A 20,344-nucleotide genomic window follows, 5' to 3' on the forward strand; every position below is an offset into this window, starting at 1 on the left:
TTTGTAACCCTTGTTAGATAGGCTGTCAGGTTTCCTTGGAAGGTGAGTATCTTTTGACCCTGATAGACACAGATCACCTAAGAGGTCTTAGTCAGTAGCATATAATTTAATAACAAACATAACAATTTGTCACGCTGTTTGGAATATTGAATCATCAGTTGCATAGCTTGTCCTTGAAAAGAAGAATTACTTCTTTTACAATCTTGTGACCTCCACGGTTTTAATGTGTCACGAAAACTGAACCAATACTGTAAAGCAGGCTTATAAACCACATAGAAGATGATTACTAGTATATCATCACATTTCATTTATATATATTATCCGGCCATCTGATGTGAATAGAAAAGTTAATACAGAACTATTATTTCAGTTTCAATTTCACCTAAATTATTTGTCCACTAGCTATAAACAGTTGAACCTCTTTTATCTAGATGGGGCCTCAATGAAGCTGAAACAATGCCTGGCATGCGACGGCACGTTTTAAATCTCTCACTTATCTGTAGCGTTAATGTTCCCTGTGAAAATATAAGTGCATGCGGAATAATTTCCACTTTAATGTGTGTGAAAGTTCCTAAAGTCGATCGGTCAGAAGGCAGGGTTTCCGTATAAACAGGACCACGATTAACCATGTTTCCCTGTATTTGATCATATCTACTGAAACCTGTAACCTGTTCATAAGCTATATATAACGTATAACAGTCGTGGGGTACTTACAATTCGTCACAATATGATTGTTCATCTAGCAATGTCCAACCTCAACAAACAGCTCAGCAGACACAACGAACACGGCGGACCAGCCAGACACCTGCATAGAATGTTGCCCTGGTGACTTCTGTAACGCCAAACTGTGCGGCGGTATAGGTAACTACATACAGTCAAACACCATTGTGTCGAACTTTGATGTGTCGAACTTACGGATGTCTCGAAGTAAAAATATGGTCCCTGCGTATTCCTTCTTTATTTATGATTTTCGTTTGTCGAACCGCGGATAACTCGAAGTGTTCGAACTTCGACACCACGGTGTTTCACTGAAATATTAACATGTGGAATGTACTGCAGCTCCATCAGAATGATTACTTCATATTTGAAACATTTTTATGACGTGTGTAAGATTCTGCTTGCTTTACGCCTACATTTTGTACATTTGGTCCAATGTAATATTATGTCGTGGTATGTCTGTCTATTTAAGCCCAATCATGTAAAATAGACGATTAAGGAAGGAAGTTTACACCAAATACTTTTTGAGATCAAACGAGGGACAACAATCTAGACAAATACGCTGACAAGTCAAGTCGTGAAATACGTATGTATGTCATCACAGAAGCACTTTCTTCTTAAACACATGCATTGGCTAATGACATGTTTCTCTAGAGAACTTTTAGAACAGCTTATGACCCCTGTTCGCCTACAAAAAGTCATTATTTGAATACAAGCTGGTCATTGACGGCAAGTGATATGCGCCCTAATAGGGAGTGAGTGTGGTTTTACGCCGCTATTAGCAATATTCCAGCAATAACACAACAAGGGACACCAGTAATGGACTTCACGTATTGTACCCGAGCCATGTTGGAAATCGAACCCGGGTCTTCGGCGTGACGAGCGAGCACTTTAACCACTAGACTACTCATCGCCCTGTGCCAATCAGACAGTTGATGAAAACGGGTGTGGAGATGAGTAGTTTAATAGGCATTTCTTAGAGGTTAACGGATGACAAAGTAGACAATTCTTTTTGACCACGGTAAAAGAATCCATTCCGTTGTCAATAGTTTAACATGCATTTCTTAGAAGTAAACGGATGACAAAGTAGACAATTCGTTTGGACAACGGTATGAGAATCCATTCCGTTGTCAATAGTTTAATAGGCATTTCTTAGAAGTTAACGGATGACAAAGTAGACAATCCTTTTTGACAACGGTATAGAATAAAGAGGCTGTCATCCATAATGAAACAAAATTACAAATATTCCGTGTGTGGCCTTGTGTTCTTCCACTCATACGAAGGACGGCGACACAGGATGACACCCCTCTGTGTTGTAGAGATACGACAGCCCGGGATGAAGCTGTGCATGAAGTGTGATGGAGTCGCGAAGCCAGGGGACTGTGACACATTTGACACGTGTGATGCCGACCAAGTAAGCTCAACATTCACGTTAGATAGTCATAGGAAAGTGGTCACTGTTTTCTTTATTATTCAGCTGACGTTGGATTATATTTAAAGTTTGTCTACCTCTCGTCTAGAGTATAACTTTAGAATTGTGCACGGGGTTAGGGAAAACAAACTACATTCTGTAAAATACAACTTTTCAACACTGGGAGTGATATATAATAAACATGTATTGTAAACTTTAATAATGTTTACACATTTTTTATTTTTTTATAAAACTGAACAATATTATTCAAAAATATTCAAATCGTGACAATTAGTCAGAATGTCACCCTGAAGTACTTTCCTAATTATTGTGACTTTTCTCCTGGTTTTGTACTGCGACAACACGACCATGTACTTTCAGCTTCAGTATTCCATAACGCGACGCATAATGACCTTGAAAACGCTTTTTGTTTGGTTTGTAAAATCGACGTGTCGGAATTGCTACAATGTCCCTTCTAGGGTTCCATAGATATGTGTTACGGCATCTTCTTCCCATGGTGTATGTTGATGGATCTGTGCTAGTCCAACGCCTTTGTTGCAGCAATGTTTCGTGGATACAGACAGGATATCTGGAATTGCATTTTACAAACTCGGCTGTGCGGACAAAACAGTAAGTGTGCATTCAAAGAAGTTTATTGTTAACTTGAAGTTTGGATCGGGTAGCCGGTAGTTCGAGACAAGCAACGTGAAGTAATATTACTGATCAGATTAGATAAACAGCAAACAACCAACCAAACAAACACAGCTTTACCTTAGTCTCATGAATACATGTATATTATCCAACTGAATATTGTGTGTAATATTAGACTTTATTACCCACGTTGTGAAGATGCAGGTGGTAAGATACTAAATCCGTACGTCACACGTGTGTCGTACAAGGTTGACCTTGTTTTATTCGTTTTGGTTGGATAACCGTGAACTCTGTCACACCGGGACTACTTTTTTCATTCATAAAAGATCGTGAGACGTCATTTATTTTGCAACCACAAGGCAGAACTAAGGAAATTGTTGAGAACGAGAGATATTTACAAACACTTTATTAAACCAAACACAATAGTCACACGCGTCAAATTCGATTTGCATTATATATAAGTTATGGATAGAGCTTCTACAAACATTATATAATCGAGCTACATGCATTTACAATGTCCGACTACAGATCAATAGAGCGAGGGTCCCCATGAGCGTGACGCACCCGGCCACTTTCGCAACTTTCAATTTGATTAAACGTAAAAGGGTACGCGTGGTGAAATGAAGTCTGTTTAAATTATCTGGACTTTCTTAGGATGGTCCGGTTGTGCAATCAGTGTCCCCTTCAAAGCGTATTTAGGGCGGTCGGGTAGCCTAGTGGTTAAAGCGTTCGCTCGTCACGCCGAAGACCCGGGTTCGATTCCCGACATGGGTACAATGTGTGAAGCCCATTTCTGGTGTCCCCCGCCGTGATATTGTTGGAATATTGCTAAAAGCGGCGTAAAACCATACTCACTCACTCACTCAAAGCGTATTTAGTGGCGCTGTTTCGGGAGGTGTTGTTCATGAATGAAAGTACACGACTGCACGACCAGATCACTAAAAGTGAACAGTTCTGATACAAATCATTCGCAATCTCCGTGGAAGTGTGACTGACTGCTGATTTTGTGGCCCCAAACATCCCAAATGTGAACAATAACACTCCCTATCTCTAGCGTAAAACGCTGTGAGTAGGCCTAATTCATGGTTGTCTTTTCTTATTCCGGTGATGACCTTGCCCTTCGATCGTTCGAAGCTGTCACTGACATGCAAGCAGACTTGAGTTTGTTGATTTTCACGTCTTCAGTATGGGGTGGTACAGTTTACATGAATGTCTTTGGCGAACACTCTGCATTCCCTCTTCCAAAATGGTACGAACATGATATAAATTCAACTGAGAGATCAAGGAAACCGAACCATTTTGATTTCACAGACGGGACATCGGCAGTGACCGACTGTAAGTCCGATATTCAAAGCGCGGGGCTAATGTGACTTTTCACATTTTCATATCGGTGTCCTTCGTACTAACAGCATAGCGCTTGAATTACCATAAGTTGAAGAATTTCTTCCAAAAGGATCTTGAGCGTCGGTGCTGTTATGTTTGCAAACACAACTGAAGGGGCATGTTGTTAATGCGTATGCATCGAAATGTCAACAATGCCCATATTTGGGCATATATCAATATTCATGCGGAACCAGATTTTGCAACCGGTTTCAGTTTGGTCTGTCAACGAACGAAAGTTGTTATGTATTTACACTTAAATATATATTTAACGTGGGTAATAAATAAAATACCACACTCATTCTCATCAGATACCGTTTTTACGAAACGAGTGGACGTTCTATGGTATCTAACGAGAATGAGTGAAGTATTCTCTATGTAATAGGATTGTGGGTACATAATTCATTTGATTGCAAAGTTGTAAACACATGGCAGGTTACCTGTTACAGGCAAAAAACTGTTCTTTCTTCAGGTGTGTGCTGGGAAGCATAATGTGTGTTGTGACACGGATTTATGTAACGCTGACAACAACGTCACAATGAAGGCGTCACCTCCACCTGCCAACTCCACTGCGACATCACCACCAGGTACCACACACTGACAGTACTATGCATACTTTGCTGAAAATCATATGTATTGGAATGTGTGGACGTATGGTTCTTTTCTTTTCCACTTACTGTCAACGGACAGAATGACACCGGAAACATGGAGAATAATATTAACATGTCTTACCCTACACATGGAACTTTGTGCCTATGTTTGTGTAAATAACGAATTACAGAAATATGTACATAAATATACACTATAACGAATTTGTGCTATGTTTACTTGTACGGAACATTTGCTGTGTATAAGTCACGAATGTCTTAGTCGTCTAAGTCCCATTTTGCTGTGTCAACATTCTATGATCGTTGATTCTATTCTCAGATTCTCCCTGATGATGAAACCCGTGAAGATCCGGATTAGAATAGGTCTTCAGCAACCCATGCTTGCTGTAAAAGGCGACTATGCTTATCGTAAGAGGCGACTAACGGGATCGGGTGGTCAGGCTCGCTGACTTGGTTTAATGCATGTCATCGTATCCCAATTGCGTGGATCGATGTTCATGATATCAATCACTGGATTGCCTGGTCCAGATTCGATTATTTACAGACCGCCGTCATATAGCTGGAATATTGCTGAGTGTGGCGTAAAACAACATACCAACCAAATCTGATTATGATTCACGGTTTGTCAGCACCATACCCGTGCTTGTGGGTTTCACCACAGTGGTAACATATAAGACCTGCATCACCGGACTTTCCTCCGACAACAAACTTTTCAAAGCGACTTAAAACACTCTTCATATATTGTAGGCACATCCATGAGCCTAGTGACAACGACTGACCCGTCACCGACTACCGCATCTACATCTTCAAATACGTCATCCAACTCCACCTCGGGTAACACAACTACCGCAGCGTCAGGTTTGTTGTGCAGTCCAACATCGCAACGGTAATATGGACACTACACATGTTGCTTAAACTGACACGCCGTGATATCATGAAAATTAAACAACCTGTCCAGTTTGTGGAATGGATTCTGTAGATATTCAGATATGAAATTGAGACATGATTGTATGTTAATGTGATGCTGTTCGAGTTGCAGATTGTCAGTACACGAACTGTTTGATCTGTTAATGCTTGAAGGCTAACCAATGGCGCAGTTGGTAAAATTAAATGTCCATGTATTTACAAACATGAAAGTGTGATGTTTGAATTGTTTGTCAGGGTCCGGGCCGTGGTGTTTTACGTGTGACAAGGTGTTTGAACCGGCCATCTGTGGTCTCGTCACCAGGTGTGGACCAAGCGAGGTGGGCAACCATACATTTACAAGATTTCTACTTCATGCAGTGACGAAACATAGCAACGTCCAAAATACGTTATTCACCCGAAAAATAATGTTATTTACGTGGCAAAAATCATTATAATTGTGTTATACATGTACAAGTAGGGGAAAACACATTCAGGTGGACTGTTTGGCTTGTCAGCCCACTATAACATCATTATTCGCCATGATATCACTGATAGGTGTCAGAAGCAGAGGTCAGGGTGTACGGGATCCTTCAATATATTACTGACACGTATATCAACACATAGTCTATGGTTGTATGGGGGCTATACGCTCAGACACAGAGTTTCCGTTGCTGCGTTTTATGGACATTGTTTGGAAAATTCTTAATACATGTGTTCATAGACATTTTTATATAGATCTATAGGCCGCTTAGGAACAATGAAGAAACACAATTATTGAGCTGTCTAATAAAATTAAGTGACACATTTAATGTCTTGTAAACAAAGCCATTTGCACATGCCAAAGAAGTGTAACTAGCGAATTTGCTATGTGCTGACTATAACCGCTCGCAGTCACCTTACTGTCGATCCTTACCCGTATTGAAATCACGAGATCAATGATAATATATCGGTACAAAATGGGTATTTCTTGAAAAGCACACTTTGTAAATTTTGTCCTTATTGTAGGTAACATTCTTTATCGCCGGAATGGATGGTTGTTACTTTATAATGCATGAGCACACATCTTCGGTCATACTTTTATCCGCATATTGTATTTTGTAATAGTGTATTAATATGAATGTTGTGCCTTAACCCTGACTGACTTGAGATGCAGCGATGTGTTGTGGTCTTGTTGCTGCAGGAGTGTTACACCGGATCCCACCAGGGTCTGAACGGAGGAACTCAGTACACATCAGGTTGTAAGCCGAAAGATGTGAGTTGACGTCATCACACAGTTATTGACGGTATCTTTACACAATCACACTAAATCATATCAACTGTGATCAAGCAGTCAACAGGCTTGAAACCCAAAACACCAAATATGAATTACAACCATAAACTTTCATTTCATTGAAACACAGTGAAACTTCACGAATCCGGATATTACGGTTTCCGGATTGACAAGTGTCCGAAATAACGAATTCCGTTAATAAAATGTCACGTGTAACGTACACAGTAGCAATTGGTCGGAATGCAGGTGTCCGCATGTGCGGGGTATGATTTTCCAATGAAAATAAATATTTTTCGTTTCGAACTCATGAGTGTTGAGAAAGTCGCAGCACATACAAGAAAAGGATTATATTTATAATAGTCAGCATGCTTACTTAACTATGCTTTATATGGAACATGTCTGTACTCGTAACTAGGGGTGTCAAGATAAATCGAAATATTGATATATTGCTATTGGTAAGCACTTATAGTCAATAAATCTATTGTTAAATCATTTTCCGATCAATAGTTTCGATTTCAATGAGGAATATCGATAGTTACGATTGTATTTACCGTATCAATAAAATACATGAAATGCTGTTCAAATTGGTTTTTCTTTTAATCATGAATGGTAGTAATTTATACATGGTAATGTGGAAGTTTCTTTTTCTTAAATTATTAGAGTAAGGAAAAAACAAATCAGTCATATCTCAAACTTTACTTTTTATTTGTTGTTATGGTTATCACATTCAAAGGAAAATCCATCTAAAATGATAAACTGAAATCTATCGATATTTATCGCAATAGTTGCTTGCAATATCAAGAGCTATCGCAATAGTTTCTGATATGAGTGGTACGTGCTAACGTATTTGTGTGTGAATGTGATGGCGAACGTCTCTCTGTCCATCTCCTATCTAGCAATGTCCGTCCACGAGAAGTTCAGCGGACACAGCGGACACAGCGGACCAGCCAGACACCTGCACAGAATGCTGCACCGACGACTTCTGTAACGCCAAACTGTGCGGTGGTATAGGTACAGTGTGATAGTATGATAAACAAGGTTCAACAGCAGGGTGCATGGGATCTTGCAGGCTGTACAGACTTGAACAACTCGTGCCCGAAGGTCGACAACTTGCCCTGTCTGTCAGTGTATTGGGATAACAGGGCGATATAACCTTATACACAACTAAACATGTGTATGTATTGTATTTATATTGCAGTCTATATTTGCTTACTGCAAACTGTTCTTCGCCGTCGGTATTGTCGGTTAGAATTGTTTCCACGAAACGTATGCTTGTCGTAAGATCGTATGGTCAGGTGGCACGGTGATTTGTGCTCATGATATCAATCACTGGTTTGTCTGGTCTGTCATGGGCTTGAACATTTGATAAAAAGCAAACTGCGAACTGTGTGTTGTAGACATCAGACAGCCCGGGATGACGTTGTGTATGACGTGTGACGGAGTCCAACATCCTGGTGATTGTGACGAAGTTGAAGTGTGTAGTGCTGACCAAGTAAGTTTCACTTTGAACTTTGAACTAGACAATAGAACTTGTTTTAATCATCATCTGCAATTTTACTTCATTTTGTTAATGTTTCCTTGCAACAACTCAGACGTGATGTTGAGTCACGTCACATTCATTTGACAGCAATGGCTATCCTGAACTATTTATTAACTATTGGCCCCTTAGTGACAGTGTAAGAAGACGGCTTAGAAAAGGTCTCCAAATAACCTGTCGTAGATGTAAGAGGACAGTTAAGTTTATCGACGTAACAGGCTCGGTCGCTTGGTTCATTGTGTGTCGTTGTCCCCCGCCGATGTGGGACGTTACTCTCATGGTATCAATCACTGGTTTGTGTGGTCCAGAGTCAATCGTTTACACTCTGTCGAGATATAGCTTGAATACTGCAGATGGCCGCGTGTGAAAACATAAACTCCCCACCCCTAATGGAATTTCAATAACCAATATTTTTATTATAATGAGTGGGTGTACACCTTATGTTCTCATCAATATCACATCTTGGTCATGAACTTACTGGTCATTGCATTGATCAAAGGAACCGATCCTCTTGGATTTTTGGCGTGACGAGGGAACGCTTTAACAACAAGGCTACCCCCGCCCCGAATCTATGATATGATTAATATGATGTGTGTCCGTATCGCTCGTATCATATATTAGGAATTTGGCGTAGTTTACATGTATTAATACAAGTTGTATTCCTGATCACACCAATCACTTGTACTCACTATTTGAGTAACTCCTTTCATTACAGCAATGTGCCGTGGACTCAGTCAAGCATTTCGGAATAACATTTTACAAACTCGGCTGTGTTCAGAAAGCGGTAAGTGACCACATACAAACCTCGTTATACCGTGAAGTCCTAGGACAACGTAACGAAGTCGAGTTATCCGTACGAGACAAGCGCATGGTCGACATGAAGCACTGTTATTGATCCTTGATGACCGTCGTCTGAAATAAGTGATCAAGTGAAAGGGGCTACTGAGTAGTTATTGATATTGACTACTTAGTTTACCGTAAACATAAAACACGTATGCTTTAATGTCATATCTCACTTTTATGAATGTTTGATGTTTGGAAATGATTTCTTAACTGGCGAAATAACGCCCAGTATTGACAAAATTATCTGACATGAGAAATAGACAGCCATGTAAATGGTGGCTCAACTGAAGCTAACTAGAACTGGTTATTCGATGGTGGTGTATTTTCACGGGTGTCATATTTGTGTTCTTGACCTTAAATTAGCAGTGTTTCGGCGCCTGATGTCTGCCTTGTAGCGGGTTGATAACGTTGTACATAATTGGTTGGTTAAATCCGATTTCCCAGTGCATATACTTTCTTTTGCAGTTGAGATACTCTATCTCATGTATGTTTTCTAAGTTTGAATTTTACGCTTATTGCATTTCTTACCAAAAAAGTAACTTCATAACATATAGTTGAAACTTGTTGACGAGGAGTAAATGTCGCTGATTTTGGTCTTTGAGTGTAAATACATGTGCATGTTTATGCTACTAGTGGTCACCCGTTCCTCTCTAGGGGTGTGCTCAACAACACGGCGCCTGCTGTGACACAGACGTGTGCAACATTGACGTCAACATCACCAAGACGCCGTCATCTCTGCCCAGCACGCCAGGTAAACCTTCTTGATGGTTGTCGCTGCACACACAACATGAGATGGTTTGTAAGAAATGATTGGCATTATGAGCATGTTCTGTCAACGGAAACAACTACACATATTTCACCCTATGGTTAAGGAGGAGATGAACTTTACAGGCAAACGCCGTCGTTTCCATATGAATTGTCCGTGATTCAAATTTTCAATAACACCCGCAAATCAGAGCACATCGATATTGTAAAATATGCCACCATCACAAATGTTCCTAAGTGTCACTCTGTACGTGAAATCCCACAGATAATTACGTCACTCTCAAATGATATGACGTCAAGGGGGGCGGTCGGGTAGCCTAGTGGTTAAAGCGTTCGCTCGTCACGCCTAAGACCCGGGTTCGATTCCCGATATGGGTACAATGTGTGAAGCCCATTTCTGGTGTTCCCCGCCGTGATATTGCTGGAATATTGCTAAAAGCGGCGTAAAACCATACTCACTCACTCACTATGACGTCAAGGTACAACGGATGACGTCACATGCTTCCGTGACAACTCAATCAAGTTTAGCAGGATGTGCCAAGAAACAAATTGAAGTTGTTCTGGTAAATATTGATCAAACTGAATAATGAATGAAAGCCGTTTCCATTTCAAGACGAATGACATGTTTTATTTCAAGTTTGGGAGTCGGAAAAATATATGATACTTGGAAAGAAAACTGTTCATACGCAGTGAAGTTATTAAGTCCTCTCCCTTTGTAAGTTATTCGATTCTCAATTGATAATCTTGTCATCTTCAACTTGGCGATAAACCACACTCACTCCCTCACTTCTTCAACTACAGTGACGACCACCACAACGACCACCACGACAACTACAACTCCAACGACCACAACGACTACTGTTACCTCGACTATTAAAACTACGCCGTCGGGTACGATATGTAGTGTACTGATATTTCCACTGATGCTCGAACCAGAATACAGTCAAATAGTCACTGGTCTATAATGGAAAAATAATATTCGTCACATTTCTACATACTAAATCTTACATAGAGCAATAAAGTTGTTATCTACCCAAATCACAATAACATATTCAGATTCAATAAAGTTTGACTGTTCTCATAATTATATTTTTTTCAAAAATTACGTTTAGCGGTGTCGGATCCCTAATCCACGGAATGTGGAAAAACAAGGTAAAAACGAAATGCCTGACTTGTCAATGCTTGAAATGTTACTATGTGCAGTGTTTGAAACTCTTCAAGATCATGCTGTGTGTTGTGTTGTCTGTCAGCTCCCGGACCCTGGTGTTTCACGTGCGACAAGGTGTTCGAGCCAGCTGTCTGTGGCCTCATCACCAGGTGTGGACCAAACGAGGTAGGCCAGCACACGTAGGCACATCAGACAGGCACATATAGCCCCAGCCCAGCGTGTGAGTGACTGAGTCGGGGTATGCGCCGCATCAGCAATATTTCAGCTACAGTCATATTATATCATATGGGGAACCGAACCCGGACGTTTGCTGTGACGAGCCACTGCTGTAGCCACAGGACTACCTCACCAGGTCTATAGAGGTTATCACGCGAGTGTGTTTGGGGATGGTAAATATCCTGTATTAGGAATAAACGTTGTATTTAGCGATCATTGTGATCTCTTCCCATCTCCCAGAAACATTACCTAAACATTGCTAGTTTAACTGGAATGTGCGCATTAATATACATTACATCAGAAGGAAGTGACGTGTCAGTCGGATAGTGACAGCACTCAATATAAATCTAAATGAAACCTGTTTCCCGTGCAGTGGCGTACCTAGGTACAGGCAAAACAACAATTGCCTACACAAATTGTTTCTACTTGATTTTCGCGGCAATCCATCGAATTATTCGCTATCAAAGGTAAGCTACTCTCACCCTAGCCTATGAGACGTCACTTTTGTTTAGAGTCTGCCTATCATGTCATAACATTACGAAGTGCAGTCAGATGTACACACAACGACAAAGCGTAACAATTCGGACATATTTCGGGCAAATCCAACTGTATTAATTTAGGGGAAAAGTGTCAAGCCGCTTTGGGCAATATTCCAGCAATGTCACGACGGGGGACACCAGGAATGGGCTTCACACATTCATAAATATATCGCCAGTTGTGGAATATATCATGGGCCTGTGTGCAGGTTGTTCAGCCATCGATTAGTTAGTTTTATAGTCATATTGCTTTATTGATGAAACATGCGTCATCGTACTCTTCCTTCATCGTAAACACATAAGGCGAACTGTTAGATTTATTCCATAACACAGATATAAGCACCGTATCTATCATGAGAGGTTAAAATGTCTGGAACGAAACTTTAGTTCCAAACTTGCGGATGACGATGGGGTATCAATTGCTTTTCACATTTTTGTCGGGAACACGGGTCGCCCAGTCGCCTTGGGCGCCGCAATTCGCTGTGCATAGTTGCGTCCCTTGGGCACGCCAGAAACCTTTGATTGTGGGTTCGAATCCCGGTTTGCCCTGATTATATTTTTAGGTTAGTCGTCTGAGACCTGCATCACTTCGGGCTTTCCTCCCACACTAAGCTGACACGCCGTGATATAACTGGAATACTGTTAAAAACGGCGTTAAACTCAACTCACTCACAAAGTTTTTTGTCTTATTGGTTTATGATACATTATTTTCTTCTATCTTTTATTTCGTAAATCCCTAAACAGTTAGTAAAAAAAGGATTAACCAATCCAAAGGAAACGTGAAATGTTTGTATGAGTTAACGATTGTACAGCAAACCCACTGGAGGTCTTCGTTGCCTACAGGGACCCTTCCCACTACTGTTATATCATAATATTCATGAAGTGGCCCTTATATTATAAATGTAAAAGATAGGTTCGACTGAACACAATATCAAGGAAGTTACTGGTGGGCTTCATAAAACTCCCACTGTACTGATTCTATTGTATTGCCTAGGATATAAATTAAGCGGGTTGATACTAGCAGCGGTGACGTAATTATTAATCTCTCGAACTACGCTGCTATATTTTCATTTCAACATTTTCCTCCATGCGGGCAATAATGTTGGGATAGCATCATGTAAATAAATAGCTGAAATAGATATAAATATAATATTTCTTCAAATGTATCATTTCACAAACTTCTTACCATGCCATGTACACACGTGCATCTCCGTGTGGACATTGTACATCGTCCATCCACGTTCGGCAGTGATTGAGAATCCATGACAACAGAGAACAGTTTTGGTGATATTTCCGTCTTGCTACAGGAGTGTTACACGGCGGAACACGGAGGTCTGAATGGTGGGACACAGTACAGATCGGGGTGTATGTCGACAGATGTGAGTACCTTGACATCATCACTCACAAGATGTGTTACAGAAACAAACTATCCAGAATCATCTGTCACCAAGTACCTAGTTGAAGCCTGACGTCAAACAGTTGCCTGTCCTGTATTTTATGGCGTCAGTTGGCATAGGTTCAATGTGTTTATTTTTTATTATGAATATCATGTCCTGTGTAGTTAAAGGGGGTTTGGCTCGGGCACAGAGACAGTCGCAGCAATTTGGATTCAGGTTCCTCCAGCAACACTTGTGTCTGCTAGCTACATTTCTTGAACTGAACATTGTCAATTTCACACATGGAACAAAATATAATGTGTATTGTATTTGAGTGAATGAATGTGGTTGACGCATCAGTCTTTGTATTAATAAATCATGTCGGCCTGTGAATAATTGAGTCTGGTCGAGACACATCAATGGTTGACATTAGGAAACGAATACACAATGTCATTTAGAAAGTGGTCATTTAAGATTACACTTTCTAAGTAAAGTACAAATTCGAGTATTTTTTGGGTCCCATCCGGGATTTATGCGTGTATCTTGTTGATAACATTATTTTTATAGCAAAGATATAACTGTTCATTATAATTTCTCTGTTCATGTTCATCTCCTATCTAGCAATGTCCGTCCACCAGACGTTCAGCGGACACAGCGGACACAGCGGACCAGCCAGACACCTGCACAGAATGCTGCACCGACGACTTCTGTAACGCCAAACTGTGCGGCGGTATAGGTACAGTGTGATAGTATGATATAATGGTTTATTAATGGGAGTGAGTGGGTGAGTGAGTATGGTTTAACGCCGCTTTTAGCAATATTCCAGCAATATCACGGCGGGGGACACCAGAAATTGGCTTCACACAATGTCGGGAATCGAACCCGGGTCTTCGGCGTGGCGAGCGAACGCTTTAACCACTAGGCTACCCGACCGCCCTTATTAATGGGTAGATTCAATGGACACCACTAGGCGTATGGTTGGTGGTTCAAACCCAAGCCTCTCCAGGTTTGTCGGTACTATGTAGGTGAGTGTCTTCAAGGACTGGGTTTCCTCCCGCATCAAGGTAAAAAGGGTGATATAACTGATTATTTGTACAAATCCATGGTACTCAATGCAATGGGTAGTCTAGTGGTTCAAGTGTCACTCGTCACAATTTCCTACGTTGCCCGGGTAAATGTGTGAAGCCCATTTCTAGTCAGTCACTCAGTCAGTCACTCAGTCAGTCACTCAGTCAGTCAGTCAGTCAGTCAGTCACTCAGTCAGTCACTCAGTCACTCAGTCAGTCACTCAGTCAGTCACTCAGTCAGTCAGTCACTCACTCAGTCAGTCACTCAGTCTGTCAGTCACTCTGTCAGTCACTCGGTCAGTCACTCGGTCAGTCACTCGGTCAGTCACTCGGTCAGTCACTCGGTCAGTCACTCGGTCAGTCACTCGGTCAGTCACTCGGTCAGTCACTCGGTCAGTCACTCAGTCAGTCACTCAGTCAGTCACTCAGTCACTCACTCACTCACTCACTCACTCACAACACGCAGCATACATAGGACAGGACTTGACTTGGCTGTTATGTGTTGCAGACATCAAGAAACCCGGCACGAAGTTTTGTATGAAGTGCTCTGGAGTCCAACATCCAGATGAATGTGACGAGGTTGACGTGTGTGGTGCTGACGAAGTGAGTTCAACTTTTACTTTTCGCCTATCAGTTTGCCGTCAACCCTCAGATCCTGAATTGTATTAAACTCCCAGCCCCAGTTTTAACGAGCTTTAAAACGTACCATCTCATCAGCGTATCTAGCTCACGGATCCTACTTTTTGGAGCAGTGGGGTAGCCTAATGGGGTAGCCTGGTGGCGCGTTCATAAAAACCCACTTATGAATTCCCCTCCCAAGATATTGCCAGAATGTTGCTAAAAGCGGCGATAAAGTCACACTCGTACCTTTTAACTAGATTCCAGGAAATACATGACGGGTTAGCAGTCAGCATGACGGGGGTCACCAGGGGTTGTAAGTCACCCTGTCCATGTGGGGAGTCAGGTTGAGTCCAGACAAGCTGCACACAGGCGCTCTAGTCCCGCCATCTGTAACCACACCACCTGTGTCTCTCCTCCGCGTTCTGACATTCTCACTTCTGGTATACAGGTTTCCTTTGTTTCCAGCAATGCTCCGTGGATGTAAAGAATATGTTCGGACTAACATTTTACGAACTCGGCTGTGCTAAGAATACGGTAAGTAGTAATAACTAGATGTCATCCACCTCTACACTACAATCTACTCCAGGCCCAACATTTCTCCACCGATTTTAGTTTATCAACAAATTCACAAGGAGAATTTGACTCAAGTCCTGCACCCATTGACCAACATCTAAAAACATTCAGACTATTTGCTGCGAATTAATAAGATTTTCTGTACATATGTTTAGATTTAATAATATGTTTTTTTGTGGTACAACCGGTGCCGGACGCAAGATGTCCGTGTGTGGAATACTCTGAATCTGTGCCATTGATGACATGGGGCAATTACCGTGTTAACATGGAGAGAGTTTGTGGATTGAGGTTAACGCAGCGTGTCTGTATAATGTGGGAGGAAAACCCGATGTTTATCACTGTGGTGAAACTCACGAACCTTGGTGTCGTGAGGACATATCAAGAGTCAGAGTTGGGTTGAATTGGGTACTCTAACGTATTATTATTATTATGATTATGATTATTATTATTATTATTATCGCGCCTTTGGGATGCGAAGTACGACACCTTTGACGAAACTGCAATGTGTTCTTTATAACTAAGGATAGATATGACTCCGCTCTGAAGTATTCAAGGTGTTCATGACAAAACCAAATAAACGATTGTTGTTCATGTCAAAATTCTAAGCCAACATATTGACTATATTTTAACATATGGTTATTCGTTGAAGGATACTAATAATATGCTTTATAATATGTTCTAATTCTTAGAATATCGGGGTAATTGAAATAATGATGAAGCAATGAATGTATAACTTTGCAAAATTTGTGTTTTACACATTTCGCGTTTTCTCCAGTCTTGTTCTCAGCAACACAGCGTCTGTTGTGATACAGATTTATGTAACGCTGACGTCAACGTCACCAGCATCACGTCACCTGGCAGTTCCACAACGACATCCCCTGCTCCATCGTCAACGGCAGGTACACCATGCTGAAGATACTACTTAGATCCCGTGGGGGCCAGGGTTAGAATAACCCCCAGAAACCTCTCCCTGTCGTACGACACGCCTGGTATGGTGGCCAGGCACGGATACTTGATTGGTTGCGTGTCTTTGTAGCCTGGCGGCGTGGGTTGTTGCTCATGTTATCACTCACTTGTCTTGAGAGGCATTGGATTGTCTGGTCCCGACTCGATTATTTACAAACCGCGTGATATAGCTTGAATATTGCTGTATGCGGCATTATATAGCACACAGACCAACACTTGTGATTACAAGATTGAAATTACTGAGGTCGTAACTCCCTATTAAGACCAACGCTTAGTTTTTTAAATGATATAATTTTGATAGAAACAAACAACGCCTTTTAAATTGAAAAGGAGCCTAAATGATGGGAGATTCAGAACCTGAGAATAATCTAGACTTGCTTCATTTATGGCTTTTGTATGACAGTAAGGGCTGGGCGAAGAGATAATAAGATGGTTCAGAGTTATGAGATAGAACACTCCCTATTATTTGCATGTAAATGCAATGACATAGTGTAAGGTTATGGAATGGATACACATCGTTCCTGTTCGTTTACGAAGTGAATACATGTATATATATGCAAGCAACAAAACACGTTCCATAATCATATGAAATCTCTGCTGAAAGGACAGTCCACTGCACTATTCCGATGAGGTGAGGTGAAATGGGGTTTAACGTCGCGTCCAAGATTATTGCACTTATAAAGCGACGTGCATGTACGTGTGTTAGTGTGTGTGTGTGTGTTAGTGTGTGTGTGTGTGTTAGTGTGTGTGTGTGTGTGTGTGTTAGTCCGGACTGATGCCGATTAATAGTGCTAGCTCACTGAGATACCATGCCGCAGTTTAACATGAATACCCCACTCAGACACAGTATACTGACTCCGAGCCGACCAGTCCTTGTTGTTACCCTGTCTGGCGCTCGGCATTAAAACAAGTACCATCTTCTAACGCCTTTTGATATGACGCGGCCGAGAATAGCATAAGCATGATTGTGAATACATATCGCAATATGATCTCTGTATTATAGGACGGTCCTGATGGTGTTGGACGGTCGTAAACGTAAAATGAGTTAAATCTTTTGTCGTAAAAGATTACCGTAACATGTCTGAAACTGGTTAGCGTAAATTAAAACTCTACTGTTTATCGTAATCGTGCTACAATTTCATAGATAAAACTAAAGCAATAAAACTAGCCACTGGTTGTTTTTTGCAAAACACGAACTGCAATATATTCGTGCGCTCTTGGTCATCTCCTGATTGTGGTGTTTGACGTATATTTGTGCATTTCAGGAACATCTCCGAGTACAGTGCTCGCGACACCCACTACTGTCCCGACGACGCCCACTACCACGACAACTACAACAACAACACCTACAACAGTCATCACGACACTTATACCTACTACAACTACGACTACGACCGCACCAACCACTGCATCTACACCCCCAACTACAACCACTACTACTACAACCACTCCTACTACAACCACAACTACAACAACCACTACAACCACAAACATTCCAACTACAACCACAACAATTCCAACTACAACCACAACCACCATTACAACCACTCCTACTACAACCACAACTGCTATCCCACCCACTTCTACATCTACTACTACCACGACAACAACAACTACTACTACTACTACAACTACGACAACAACACCAACCACGACACCAGGTAGTAAATAATACGTGTCAATATTCAAACTCTCTATAATATATAATTTATAACTGTTTCTCTTTTACACTGATAACACGTGTAAGTTTGGCCAGACCACCTTTGTTGCAATGTTGTGTAATGTATCGAGCTACCAGAAATTCCAGATCGAGTATCTGTATTAGAGCACAGTGTCATAACCGTACAACTTACAGAGTAGCGTCCCATGGGCACGCCAGAAACCTATGATCAAGCGACGAATTCCGGTTCGTCCCGAACATTTCTAGGTCTATCAGCACCATACCCGTGTTCGTGGATTTCACCAAAGTTGTAAACGTCTGAGACCTGCATCACTTCGGACTTTCCTGCCACGTTAAGCTGACACGCCGTGATGTACCTGGAATACTCTTCACAGTAGCGTTAACCCAACTCACTCCAAAACCGAGGCCAACACTATCGTGTTTTTGTTGTCACTGGGTTTATCAACACATATTTCCTAACTGATAGTCATAACACTGGCTTCCTTGGCGCGACATGTCGAGTTGGAGGAGATGAAGTTTACGATGTTGCCGCTTTGACATTTTAGTTATTCATATGCGTGTCAGTAGGCCACGTGTCTGGAGTCACTGACCAACGGTGATAAAACCAGCTTATGGCAAATTTAACTCTTTACAAACATTCTACTTGTTTTAACCTAACGCCTATAAAAATGACACGACAGACGCATGTATGTTATGGTCGTGCCTTCCCGATCTCCAAGAGCCGAGTTGACCATGGCGGTCTCATTCGACATTTATGGGGGCGGTCGGGTAGCCTAGTGGTTAAAGCGTTCGCTTGTCACGCTGAAGACCCGGGTTCGATCCCGACATGGGTACAATGTGTGAAGCCCATTTCTGGTGTACCCCGCCGTTATATTGCTGGAATATTGCTAAAAGCGGCGTAAAGCCATACTCATTCACTCGACATTTATGAATGGTTAATTGTGATATGCGGCGATAAGCAAATGGTAACCCAATATCACATCCTACCACAGCTCCAGTTGCTATAAGCATGGACCACCAGGTTGTAGTGGTTGATCCAATGGACGTCAATGGGGTCGCACGACTCAGATGCAATGCCAGTGGTGACCCACGACCAAAGATCACATGGAGTAAACTTGACCAGCCGCCCTTCATCTCTGACAGCACACACATGATCTACGGAGACGGTGAAATGATCCTGAAAGGAATAAGCCCTGCCAACTTCAAGGCACACACTGGAATCTACGTGTGTACGGCGGATAACGGGGTCACATCAGCAAAAGCCTATATTGTTGGTAAGTAATTGATGGGTATACTGTAGGTGTTCTTGTCTCATGTCGGTAAGTATTTGATGGGTGTACTGTAGGTGTTCTTGTCTCATGTCGGTAAGTATTTGATGGGTATACTGTAGGTGTTCTTGTCTCAGTCGGTAAGTATTTGATGGGTGTACTGTAGGTGTTCTTGTCTCATGTCGGTAAGTATTTGATGGGTATACTGTAGGTGTTCTTGTCTCATGTCGGTAAGTATTTGATGGGTGTACTGTAGGTATTCTTGTCTTATGTCGGTAAGTATTTGATGGGTGTACTGTAGGTGTTCTTGTCTCATGTCGGTAAGTATTTGATGGGTGTACTGTAGGTGTTCTTGTCTCATGTTGGTAAGTATTTGATGGGTGTACTGTAGGTGTTCTTGTCTCATGTCGGTAAGTATTTGATGGGTGTACTGTAGGTGTTCTTGTCTCATGTCGGTAAGTATTTGATGGGTGTACTGTAGGTATTCTTGTCTTATGTCGGTAAGTATTTGATGGGTGTACTGTAGGTGTTCTTGTCTCATGTCGGTAAGTATTTGGTGGGTGTACTGTAGGTGTTCTTGTCTCATGTCGGTAAGTATTTGGTGGGTGTACTGTAGGTGTTCTTGTCTCATGTTGGTAAGTATTTGATGGGTGTACTGTAGGTGTTCTTGTCTCATGTCAGTAAGTATTTGATGGGTGTACTGTAGGTGTTCTTGTCTCATGTCGGTAAGTATTTGATGGGTGTACTGTAGGTATTCTTGTCTCATGTCGGTAAGTATTTGATG

General features: G+C 41.6%; 1 protein-coding gene across 2 annotated transcripts in view; it reads left to right on the plus strand.

Moving 5' to 3' along the window:
* Positions 1 to 20,344, plus strand: part of LOC124152585 (integumentary mucin C.1-like) — a 36,824-nt gene that overhangs the window by 5,625 nt on the left and 10,855 nt on the right. The window contains exons 5-24 of one of the 2 annotated variants that reach the window (XM_046525553.2): positions 744 to 861; positions 2,037 to 2,131; positions 2,690 to 2,758; positions 4,632 to 4,746; positions 5,515 to 5,601; positions 5,929 to 6,011; positions 6,854 to 6,925; positions 7,840 to 7,954; positions 8,341 to 8,435; positions 9,196 to 9,264; positions 9,978 to 10,074; positions 10,890 to 10,979; positions 11,339 to 11,421; positions 13,316 to 13,387; positions 14,006 to 14,120; positions 14,960 to 15,054; positions 15,538 to 15,606; positions 16,421 to 16,544; positions 17,877 to 18,272; positions 19,285 to 19,566. In XM_046525553.2, the coding sequence (XP_046381509.2) occupies positions 744 to 861; positions 2,037 to 2,131; positions 2,690 to 2,758; positions 4,632 to 4,746; positions 5,515 to 5,601; positions 5,929 to 6,011; positions 6,854 to 6,925; positions 7,840 to 7,954; positions 8,341 to 8,435; positions 9,196 to 9,264; positions 9,978 to 10,074; positions 10,890 to 10,979; positions 11,339 to 11,421; positions 13,316 to 13,387; positions 14,006 to 14,120; positions 14,960 to 15,054; positions 15,538 to 15,606; positions 16,421 to 16,544; positions 17,877 to 18,272; positions 19,285 to 19,566 (2,341 nt within the window). Of the gene's footprint in view, positions 1 to 743; positions 862 to 2,036; positions 2,132 to 2,689; positions 2,759 to 4,631; positions 4,747 to 5,514; positions 5,626 to 5,928; positions 6,012 to 6,853; positions 6,926 to 7,839; positions 7,955 to 8,340; positions 8,436 to 9,195; positions 9,265 to 9,977; positions 10,075 to 10,889; positions 10,980 to 11,338; positions 11,422 to 13,315; positions 13,388 to 14,005; positions 14,121 to 14,959; positions 15,055 to 15,537; positions 15,607 to 16,420; positions 16,545 to 17,876; positions 18,273 to 19,284; positions 19,567 to 20,344 lie in introns of both variants that reach the window. The other variant, XM_046525552.2, reaches the window with a different exon arrangement.

Source organism: Haliotis rufescens, unplaced genomic scaffold (genome assembly GCF_023055435.1).
Source record: "Haliotis rufescens isolate VD_foot unplaced genomic scaffold, xgHalRufe1.0.p SCAF_14, whole genome shotgun sequence".
Taxonomy (NCBI): Eukaryota; Metazoa; Mollusca; class Gastropoda; order Lepetellida; family Haliotidae; genus Haliotis; species Haliotis rufescens.